At 35.9% G+C, this 12460-nt stretch overlaps 1 protein-coding gene across 1 annotated transcript in view; it reads left to right on the top strand.

Annotated features, from left to right (window-relative positions):
• The window catches only part of LOC128983426 (vesicular acetylcholine transporter-like), a 121311-nt gene that overhangs the window by 85558 nt on the left and 23293 nt on the right, over positions 1-12460 (top strand). Inside the window, exons 4-5 of the mRNA XM_054402713.1 lie at positions 5960-6132; positions 6331-6499. Coding sequence (XP_054258688.1) covers positions 5960-6132; positions 6331-6499 — 342 coding nt within the window. The remainder of the gene's footprint in view (positions 1-5959; positions 6133-6330; positions 6500-12460) is intronic.

Raw genomic sequence — 12460 nt, 5'->3', positions numbered from 1 at the left:
ATGCTTGTTTATGAACATACTTTGAGAAATGATGATGTGTGGCTCCATTTTAATTATTTATTGAAGCATTTGCAATTTGTTGAGTATACAGGTCAGCTGCTACGGGGGTATTGTAGCTATAAAAATATCACAAATTATTGGTATAAAATAAAATAAAATAGACTATAGTTCTGGGTCATATGTAATTTCGTGTGATTGTATGATTGGTGGTGATAGATAGGTGACATATAGAATCGTGTACTACCGGGTGTTTTGTCTGAAAGTGTGGCCAAGCTGGTGTTTTCGGCCGCCGTCTTGGATCCACCATATTGGATATTAATATAATTTTTTTAATGTAATGCTGGTGTTGTGACTCATCATTATAAACTATAGATGTTTACGCTAATTTTAATTCCGAAAACCGTTTGTAAATATCGTCTTTCGTTTCGAAGTTATATTGAAATGAAAACTCCCCCCCCCATACATCTTTTACGGACGTTTCGCACTTTGATTATTTTTCTCATATATCCAGTTCTTATCATCGCTTGCAATTCGTTATAGTCTTAAAGTATTCAGTGATGTAAGGGCTTTTATTTAAGCTATCGATCATTAAAATCGGACGAGTTAGAGTTGAGCTATGAACCACAACACAATATTAAATTTAACTTTTTCCAAATCAGTTATATTAAAAGATTTATATCTCGGTTTGTTAATACGGCAAAAGGTTCATTCTAGTCTTAAATTACTCAGTAAATGTCTGGTTTAAAATGTTATTAATCACTAAATGAAATCTGACTAATTGAAAATGAGTCATGGGCCTTTATTTAACATTAATAATTATTTTTATTTAGAAATTTTTCTTTGGTTAAAGCAATTAAAGACATACAGGGCTGGTCATCAGGGTTACAACATTTGTTTCGTGTAAGTACAAAGTAAATGATGTGTGATGAGGCATATAAGACTAAAAGGTTCCACGTCTAAAAATTGTAACACTGATGACTAGCCCTGTATGTCTTTAACCAAAGAAAGTTTTGGACATCAAAATAATTTAATGTTAAATGGTGGTTCATGACTCATTTTAAAATAACTTAGTCAGATTTCATTTAGTGATTAATAAAATGTAAAATCAAACATTAACCAAGTAATTTGAGACCAGGAAGAACTTAGTGACGTACTACTAACCCGAGATATACATCTTTTAATAACAACAGAACTTTTTTTCTTTTTTTGCTGAACTCCTGCATCAATCTTTGCATATTTCCAAACTTTCTATTTATTGCATTGCTATTTATTTTTGTTAATATAGTCAAAAAAAACTATTCTGCTATTGTTATTGCATTGTTATATCTTGTTCTTGTACAGAGTTTATCATATTGTTATTTTTCTGAAAGTTTTATCTGTTTTTCGTTTGTTCTGCCTGTTTACTGAAGTTTCACTCGGCTACTGCATTGCATCATTGTTATTGTTCCTATACTGGTTTTGTTTTTCGAATATCTCGTTTTGTCAACTTGTTCAGATAGTTTGTTATTTATAGTTGTTACTTATAGTTTGTTATGCATAGTTTGTTATTTATAGTTTGTTATTTATAGTTGTTATTTATCTTTTTATGTCTTGTATTGAAGTCTTGTTTTCCAGTTTTTTTCACTACTTTTGTACTGGCCTGTGATTTTTTTCTGCTTCTTCCGTATGTAAGATTATTGTATTATTCATGTAAAAATGGTGCAACCGTTAACAAATAAATAAATAAAATAAACTGATTTGTAATAAGTTAAATTTAATATTGTGTTAGGGTTCGTAGCTCGACTCTAACGCTCTAACTCAACCGAATTTAAAGATCAATAGCTCAAATGAAAGCTCATACATCACTGAATATCTTAAGACTAGAACGAACTGCAAGCGTTAATAGGAACTGGAGATATAAGAAAAATAATCTTAAAAATGTTCAAAGTACGAAACGTCCGTAAGAAATGTATGGGGGAGAGTTTTTATTTGAATATATCTTCCAAACGAAAAAATAGATTTAAAAACATATTTCAGCATTGAAATCAGCGTGAAAATTTAGTTCATAATGATGTGTCACAACACTAGCATTGTATAAAAAAGTTATTAACATCCAATATGGTGGATCCAAGATGGCGGCCGAAAACACCAGCTTGGCCACACTTTCAGACAAAATACTCGGTAGTACACGGTTCTACATGTCATTACCTATCAATCGCCAACAATCATACAATTGCTTAATTCAAAATCCTACAAAATTACATATGCCTCACAACTATAGTCTAATTTATTTTATTTTCTAATAACTGTAATTTGTTTATAGCAGACCTACTCGTAGCAGCAGACCTGTTTACTCAACGAATTACAAATGCTTCAATAAATAATTAAAATGGAGCCACACATCATCATTTCTCAAAGTATGTTCAGTGAACAAGCATGCAAAAAATTGTCCATAAGAATAACATTGGAAGTTAGTATGCAGGTTTGCTGCCACGGAAATGTAAAAATGGGGGATTTTAGGCCATAATCAAGTAGATCTCTACTAAATGAAGCCACATACCAATTATTATTAAGATATGCTGAGAAATAAGCTAGATATACAATTTTATTTTTTCCCCATAAGGATAACATGGGTACAATGTTCTGTGTTTTCCGCCTTCAATATCTCGATAACCAGTGGTCATAGAGCAATGATTCAAAACATCAAATTGTTAGATTTTTTGAGCTGAATTCAATGGTGTAAATTAAAATTCGATTATTTTACTCTGAAAAGAGTTATTATTAATTTAATGAATAGATGTCACACATGGCGGCCATCTTGGATTTACGACGTCATAAAAACCAAACCCCGCAATTTGAGGGTAAACACCCGGTACTACACCATTATGTGACATATAATAAAGAGATTCCACATAGTCACACATTCCCTTCACAAAAAATCCCACGGAATACAGTTTGCCCCCCGACTACTACCTAATAACTAAACATATTAAAAAAAAGACACACACAAATAAATCAACACGTAACATATTTATAACTAAAGATTATACTATTAAATTCAAAACTTGATATAATATGTTGTCGGTAAATAACAAATCCCTTGCCGCCTCCCACCTCAAAACACTGAGGTTACCGAACAATTAGCGTTTAACCTGGGCGGATTATGGGCTCCAGGTAGTGAGTTAGGTGAGTGGGGTAAATGTGTCATTAGTGTTCCTACCCAGGGGCTGGACCATCCACATTACATGAACCTGGACAATCACTGTACAAGTACACGGCTACAGCCAGTCTCCTCACACTAGTGTACCGTAACGAAATTGTTAATAGGATAACCGCTGTTACTGAAGTATTGCAATGCAATATGACAAACGTCATCGGAACTAACTTTACGGGTAAGCTAGACATAAAATTAGCTTAGCTTAAATAATGGTGCAAAATGACGAAAAATATTACATCACACGGGCCAAAAGATTCTTTCCGACACTCGCTCATGTTCCAACCTCGGTTTGTAAAACTCTAGTTCGTGTCACAACACGCATGTCTGTAGGCCTATCAGCCTTTTGATAAAGTGTACAAGTTCTCATGTATTACAACTTCCTATCGAAGACGGATGCTTATTATTCTTTACAAGGAGTATGTGAAAGTGTCCAATGATATAGCAAATCTAGATTCCTTACACTATCCATTACTTGTTACGTAGCCTTGCACATGTTTTCTTGTTTTGTACTATGTTGATTTTGCTTGTTATATCGTTGTCAATCACTAAGATAATTATTATACTGATACTTGTTTTTGTTTCTTTATTATTGTTAGCTAATTACAAAACTTGTTTTTTCCCTTGTTGAATGTTAAATTGTTATATTATATTGTTGTTGATTGTAGTAGATTTAATACATTTTTATATAGTCTTAGTGCTCTATCTTCATGCATGACGTGTATAAGCATGAAATGTCACGTTTTGCCATTTTTGTATGCATATGTAAAATTGAGTTTTCCGTTAATAAATAAATAAAGACATTTATTTAATATTAACATAAGAACGTTGTCGATTACTGTTGTTAAATTTGTAGTAAATTAACAACGTTGCTAGTTATCTTTATATACAGCTATGGGCTGAAACTGCATTATTCATTATATTATATTATTAAGTTTAGATTACATTGGGAAACAGTTTTAACGTGACAATCAATATCGATTGATTACTAGTAATGAACATTGGTGGAGGGGGTTTTACACAACGGGGTTCGCCCAGTTCCCCCAAGTTTATCCAATTATAACTAAAGCAAATATTACGATTTCCAGTATAATTGGGAGGGATTGCGTCGCTAAGGGGTGGCACCACCTCCAGCGCTATATTAAAGGCTTGTAAGAGGATTTCAAAATATTAATCACATCATGATTGGTTCGACAAATATTAGCATTTGTTTTCACATAAATAAAACTTGAAATTTGTGTGATTGTAACATTGTTATCTTATAGGCTAATATATTAAAAATAATATAGTTTGTTTACATCCTCCTAGCAACCATTAACCACTCACGTTATGACACCTGGACCGGGCCTATGAAATGTTTGCCCACGATAGCCCTCTGGCCTCTGAGCCCCTGGGGATTGAGATGCCATTGAACGACCTTGGTTAGGCATACTGAGCTTTATGTGATATCTGCATGCAACATTGAACTGATGATCCAGCTAAGACTTAATTTGGCCAAAACACTAAAGCATTGCCTCTTTATAAAAAGGGGACTACATGTATCAACATGTAGATGGCAGACAACTTCCTCCAACTCGCTTTTAGCACACTGAGATCATCATTCTGTTAAGGAGGTGTTTCGACAACATCATGGTTGGAGGATCCTTCGTCTAAACCACCTATTCTGCCCGTTCTGCTAAGTGCCCAGAGGTTATAGTGAACGGTAAGCTATGCTGGATGAAGGCGGGTTTCTCCCTCAGTAAGTTTTATACCAATGTTAGGGTGTCCTTGGTTCAGCTTTAGAAGGCTGTTTAATAATGTGATTCAGTTCTACCACTCTTGTATGATAGAGAAACATGGGCAACACTGAGAGAGAGAGAGACAGTGATGAGTCTCATCAGTGTCCAAGTCAGCAGTTATGTACTTGCTGAAGTCGTCCCTGCAAGCTCCTGTTGACACGGAGAAAGGTGATTTACCAGCGGCGTGGGTACGACGAGGCATAAACAGAGAAGCACATCCTACTTGATACAGTAATTGGAACTCAGGATACACGGAGATGCAGGATGCTGAATGAAGCGATACATTGAGTAAGTCCATCTATGTGGTGAGAAGTGGGCTGTTGCCTCATACAGTTCCTGACATGTGATGGCTACTTTCCCACAGCTTAAACACTCTCAACAATTTTAATGTATATTCTTCTGCTACCCGTGTTGGTATAGCTTCCTTTTTTTAGAGGTTGGCGGCCTATTTTAACCTTGCATTTGTCCGTCCACATAGACTAACCGCCCGTGTGGGGATCGTATACAGCAAAGCAAGGAGTGAGCCAGTAGTACAAAGGTGATCTGTACTGATAAAATGTAGTCACCTTACGGTTATACATCAAGTGGGAATGTTGTGGATGGACATGATCATCTCAAAGATAATGGAGAAGAACTATACCTAGACCCGTTTTGCGGTTTGTCCAAAGAACTCTCCGCACCATGAAATTGTACATATTGGCCTTGACTGCTCATTAACTCAACGCCAGTTGAGGTTAAGGTCAGCTGTTGACCTCACCTGAATTAGTATAGCAAAAGTTTCGGGGTCTGTTTTCAACAAAGGAGAGAAGGGGCTTTTGCAGTAAGAAGTCTGCTTGTCACTCTAATTCAATCGCCCAATGGAAGAACATTACTCTCTGAGTTTTTGCTATACAAGTATGTCGCTGGTGTGTTATAACTAGAGGCTCCTACACTTGTACCATTGTACTTCAAGCTCAATCTCCAATAGTCTGTTTGTTATGTATTTCAGGCCTACGACTGGTGGCTACAAGACATGTATCTCAACATACCACTGTGTTTGCCAGTCAACGTCAGTCCAGGCATGGTATTCCCTCCCAGACAGTTCCGCAGCAACGCCGACATTGCTCGCTACGCTGCTCGTCTCGTTACACTTGCTACTCAACATAAAAACAAATTAGACAGGTGAGTGTTATAATTGTAAAATCTACCAGTTTGATTTGAAAGTTTGGAATAAAAGTGTGTTACTGTGTAAATCACAAAAAATCTATTATAAGAATTCAATAAGTCTTTATTATAAGTCCATGTGGTATTTTATCAGATGAAGTTAGATCTAAAAAAAAAAACGAGTATGGTAGACCAAAATTGTGTCAACTTCCACAGGAAAGCCTTACCTTTGGAGCGGGCGGCGTCCCGAGAGAAGGGCCAGCCTCTCTGCATGTCACAGTACTACAGACTGTTCACGTCGTACAGGGTACCAGGGACACAACAAGACAACCTCATCTCTACCTCCCCCACCACTGAACACATCATTGTAACCTGCAATGATCAGGTCTACCATAGCTGTAAACCCACGCTCTCTCTCATGTATGGTTTAGTTTCCATTTCTTTATTTTATTCATTTAGATTATAATCATACCAATGACTATTGAACTCTAATAAGCAAGCAGCCCTTATGGAAGAATTTCGATCCACACTTGTGGACAGCCCATAAAGCATTGGAGGTTGAACTTGTAGAATCTGCCACCTGAGCACTCTAATTGTTGTAAACTTATCCCCGCAACAAAGAATGGGACGCGTGATCATATAAACTAAGATTTGTATACATTGTATTTCGATTTTGGAATGGGACATTTTGATAGCTCAAACTATAAGAATTGTGCATTCATATGCTTGATACAATACCGTACCTGTAACCATACCTATCTAAACTTTTAATCCGCAAAATACTGCCCAGAATCTGTATATAATCGCTTTTGCAAAATAACATTGAAAAATCTCTTACAGTTTAAAGAATGTTGCAACTGTTATTCAGTATAAGATGTTGTTTTGAGCATTTTGAATACTAACAAAAAAATGTATTTGCCGTCGGCAAGGAATTTAACAGTTATTTTGCAGGTCTTAGTTCAATGGTCATTATACATAGATATAAGAGTTAACACACGGAGAGTTAAGTTTGTCTTATGTGTTGAGCAATGTATCATACAATTTATATTACATCACATTAAATTTTATTTATTATGATTTATCAACACAATCATTTCTTGCATCTCTACATTAGAAAAAAATAGAATTTAAAATATCTAGAACCACATTGCAAAATGTCTTGATTCAAACTGAAATAGCCTAGCGAGCATCGAGCATGTAGCATGCAATGTGTCAGTCTCATCAAACTGCACGAGTTTAGTCTCACGACATTCAAGATATGGCATCAGAATTACTATAACTTTTTATCCATCGTTGCTGGGCAGCATGTTACTGTATAAGAAAAACATTTCAAAAAATTATCCTTGATTTAGTTGACTTATCTGTAAAAAAAATAGAAAAATACCTTTAAAGGATCTTTGACCATCAACAATTTTATGTTTCCTGTATTTTGTAGATTGAGGATATTCATTTCATAAAAAATAGTTTTATAAGACATGTGTCATACAATTAAAAACATTTTTAAAAACAACAAAAATAGAGAGTAACTGTAAATTTACTGTTATCAAACAATACTGTACTTTTATTCTTGTTATATTCATGGCACACGTCATCCCCCTTTTTCATTGGGGTTTACTTCTTTATTATTAGAATCAGCAATTCAGATTTCATCTAGACATGTTGTGTGGTTGTGTTCAGTGAAAGTTAAAATAGTGTGTCTTTATAAATCCAGGGACTAGATAAAAATATTCTAATGAGACTCAAAAAAAATTTGGTGAAATAATTAGGGTGAGTTTCTAATCAACTAAACATTGAAAAGATGTTCTTGACTAGCAGTCCACTCTATTAACTAAACTTTAAGGACATCAACTTGCTCTGTTATAAGGCTGCTATTCGGTCATTTAGAATTAATTGAATTTAACAATGACGAAGGAGACATTTCTGTTGAATGACCCTACAACTGGGACACTGAGTTTAAATGTTCAAAGGAAATTACAACTTAACTTAACATTGGACATAATGGACATAGATACTGTACATTTCCCATCTGTTGCTTATGAAAAAATAAAAACTATCTAAAGGTTTCCCGGCTCAGTTGGTGTTAAAGAGCATTGACAATAGTTAGTTACAATGAGAATAGAAAAAAAATTTTTTTGTATCCTTTTGTAATGTTCGAAATGCTTTAAATACATTGTAATATGCTCTTAAAGCTACGTTTCCATTTGTACAAGTCGCAGGCAAAGTCGCGGCACATGTTGAGGCCATGTCGCGGCACATGTCGCACGTAGTTTGTCATGCCGTTTCCATTCCAGGCACATGGGCACAAGTCCCGCGACCACAACTGGCAGACAAGGTAGTTGGATGTGGTGAGGTTCGGTGGCTGATTTGGATTATATTGTGTTCTGCAAATCGCCATGGATGACATAACAGCCTCTGTTTTTTTTTATTTATGGCTAGTGCATACAATGAACTTAGAATAAAAACGACCTAGATGGTGGATAAGAAGTTTTTTTTTTGCTAAAAGACCATTGGAGGGAGCATTTAATTCATTGATAAGATATTTGCGCGTACAAAGTGGCTTGACAAATTTCCTCCAACTAACTCAACGAAATTTCAGGTTATGATACCAGTCATCTATGAGTATGCGGTAGTTCGGAGGACCTGCGCATGCGCGAGTTGCAGGCACATGTGCCCAGACGTTTCCATTCCAACTGGGCACATGTGCCCGCGACTCGGGCACATGTTTTGTCACACAGTCGGCAGGCACAAATTTGTGCCTAATGGCACTTGTGCCATGCTGTTTCCATTCCTACAAATTTGGAGATTTGTGCCAGGCACAAATTTGTAGGAATGGAAACGTAGTTTAACAATTTGTTTTGATTTACCTTTGATGAAAGTTTTTTTTTTCTTTTTTTTCTATTCGCAGCGTAGTAAAGCCATTATTTTTGCTGTTTCTGTTGGTCTTCAAAAGGTTTTGATAACTTCACTTGGAGTTAAAAATAAAAATATATAGATTAATACCATAGATTAAACATACTTATACATATTCCCTTGTCATCTTTACGGATCAGCTGAAGACCAATTTAATGTTATTTCTGTTCCGAAACGCTCAAGTGGTTTTTCTGTTTATAATTTGTTTCTTGTCATTCCAGTTATTTAAAACCTAATTCAAACCAATCAAAACGATCTAGCAATAAAGCCTATAACTTATCCCGTACCATTTAGCATATGCTTCAATTATTTACTTAATTGTTTAGGTATTTTTACCTCTACAAAATGGTTTAGAAAAATTTGCAAGATTTTATGTTTTGAAGGTCAAAAAAGGGAAAACCCCATTTTCTCCCCATAAAACCCCGTTCACATAGTCCAATCATGCTGGTTTGCAAATTTCTTTGAATAAACATCGATTTACATGTTTGTACTAAATTTAATCAAAATCGTATCCCCTTTACTCCAGTTATCGAGCTTACAAACATTTATAAAAATAAAAGTAGGTACCAGTATATAAAGGGTGAATAACAACTCGTAGAGTAGTACAGTAAACAAAATGTAAAATACAACATTAAAAATACTGATTCCTCTGTTTGAAATTAATGGAAACATGAACTATAAGGATTTATCATGGTGGAAGGAATGAGGATTTATTAGATTTCTTGAAAAGATAAAAATATACTCTAGCTGTTTTGTGGTTTAAAAAGTGGTGTTTCACTGCAAAACACGTTTATAAAGGTTCAATGAATTCAAAAGTCAACTGACAGTACAGCCGTTACACTATTTGTTGTGATTTTTACGATCTTTGTTTTACTGAAACTAAATAACAGGATATTATGAGTGGAGAATATCAATATTGAAGGAAGAATACTTTTTTATCCAATTTTATCTATTGTAAGGGATGGCACCTGCATTCTTGTGTATGGTTATTTATGATAGTTGCAGAAGAAAAATGATCAGAAATTATTGACATAAGTTTTAGACATGTTTTTCATATCCGAAAATAACATTTGATGATATCAGAAGGTAGGATGGGCGGGTCCCAAAAATTCCGGAAAACGCCATTGTTGTGTTAAAAAGTAATCTTGATATGTTGTCAGGCTTGATTAAGGAATGACTGTAGGTAAAGGAGTGACGAAAAACATGTGGAGAAAATATGCAAAAAAATGAAAGGAGTCTTCGCGAAATTAGCAGGACAGGCCAGAGCCAATAGAGGCATGACTGGGCCAAGTATTTGATGAAGCTGTAAAAAGCGTGTTGAGCCAGCAATGATTTGCGGATGCGAGTTCTGGGGTAAGGATGCTAGGAAGATGAGATCGAAAAGGAAACTTTTGAGGATGCAAAGAAAAGTTTTGTTGAGAGTAGGAAATAAAACACAGTATCGCAAGATACGATTTATACCACTCAACCTGCTCATTGAAGAAAGGATTAGGATTTTGGAAGACAAGGCCGCAGGTAGGACTAGGTCGGAAAGCAAGAGTTCCAGAAGAGATGATACATTAGATGAGTGGCAAATGCGCTGGGAGCAGATGAGAAAGAAAGGGAAACGTCTGTATATATGCCATAACATCAGAAGGAGACTGGAACAAGATTGGGAGATGGGCCATTATTGAACACAGTTTGTCACAGGACATGGACAATTTCAAGGTGAATTTGTGGAGATTTAACATGGTGAAAGAGGAAGTATGCAGGTGCAGAAAAAAATATCATGTGTTGATGAATTGTCCACTTCAGGACCCAAATAGGAGAGAACAGGAAGAAGTCTTTGATAGGTCTAGAGATGAGATGAGAAAATAAACCTTGATGAGGGACAAGGAAACGAGTGAGACGTTTAGGAATGTAGCTAGGAAAATAGGAAGAACCAAGGGTACATACAGACATACAGGCTTTTAAATTAAAAAAAGAAACAAACAAAAATGAAGAAAGAAAAGGAATGAAAACTTCCCGTGAAGGGGAGAGGTAAGTTTAGAGCGAACCCCAATGATTGCTCAGGGTGGTAGGGGGAAGGGAGCCATGCTGTTTTGGACACATAGTGTGTCTGGACGAGGATTGAAGGTGGCCGAAGCCTAAGAAGAAAAGATTTTTCACAGGGAATCGGCCTGGCAAATAAGCCCCAGACATATAGCCCCAGAGTTGGTGTTGGGAACAACAGGCTTTAACAATAAAACCAAGAAACCAAAAAACGCCAAATAAAAAATCTATATTAATCCTTTCTACTCCTATGCCTAGATTGCACACGATTACGTGCCCCAGGATCGCTAGTACTATTGTACTAGTGTACACGTTGCTCGAATTCGAGCAATTGCAAAGTTAACAGGAGTTACAGGAGTTATTTCAAAACGAATAACAGTCATATTAGTTTAAAAGATTCAACTCAAATATTACCGGTGTGTAACTCAGAACACGTTAATCTTCGTTATTGCTAAACCTAAAGCATTCCGGCCGGTTTTCTCCTTCTCAAAATGCGTCGCTGTACAGGCAACACAGGTCATTAGAGGGCCAATTGAGAACAAAAAGTCGTTTTGGGGTAGCGTTAGGGCGCATTTGTAACCTAATAGTTGAAATTGTCCAGGGTCAGGTGCTGACTGTGATGAGTTAAGCCTATTACGCGCCACTGTTCTGTAGCTGTGGTTGTTATCACGATTACGCCTCCTGTCTATGTTTTGTTGTCTTCGCGTCGGAGGCATTTAAAAGAAAAAAACAAAATACCCCCACCGCAGCAAACCTGCAGACTAAGCGAATTTCTATTTGCCTGATTGAATTTACACTGAAATGTCTCCTTAAAAATATCACATGTGTATTCCCTATTTAAATAGAATCAGTTTAACACATAATTAGGTTTGCTGCAACAGTAAGGGTAAGTGTTTTTTTTTTATGTAAAATGTTAATAGTTAGTAAGAATTAAAAACATTTTACAAATTTGGGCAAAATCTAAATATATAAAAGGCAAAGCCCTCACTGACTGACACACTCACTCACTCACTCATCACTAATTCTCCCACTTCCCATTTACCTAGGAGGCTGAAATTCGGTACACCGATTCTTTGGGCATTAAATAGGAAAACTAAGTAGTTTTTATTCTGATCGGGCTTTCGGGCTCCGCCCCAGTGGCTGTGGAGTTTCCCATGTTAACCTTATGATTTTTCATATTTAAAAGGAATTAATTAATCTTAACAGCTGTTTCAATTAAACAAGTTGGTTCTGTTCTATGATGTTCAATAGCATTAAAGTTACAAGGATTACCAACAGGGTGCAGCGCTATTATTTTTTTTAAATTTATGACTACAGCCAATTTGCAAACAAAAGGTGAGTGAGCGTAGCGAACGAACTTTAACCTGGAAGCGAGTTAGCGTAGCGAACGAGCTAACCTGAAGGC

This window comes from Macrosteles quadrilineatus, unplaced genomic scaffold, assembly GCF_028750875.1.
Source record: "Macrosteles quadrilineatus isolate MER2022 unplaced genomic scaffold, UCM_ALF_1.0 Scaffold_1__1_contigs__length_201487025, whole genome shotgun sequence".
Taxonomy (NCBI): domain Eukaryota; kingdom Metazoa; phylum Arthropoda; class Insecta; order Hemiptera; family Cicadellidae; genus Macrosteles; species Macrosteles quadrilineatus.
Note: the sequence above shows the minus strand (reverse complement) of the source record. Positions and strands in the feature narration are given on the sequence as shown.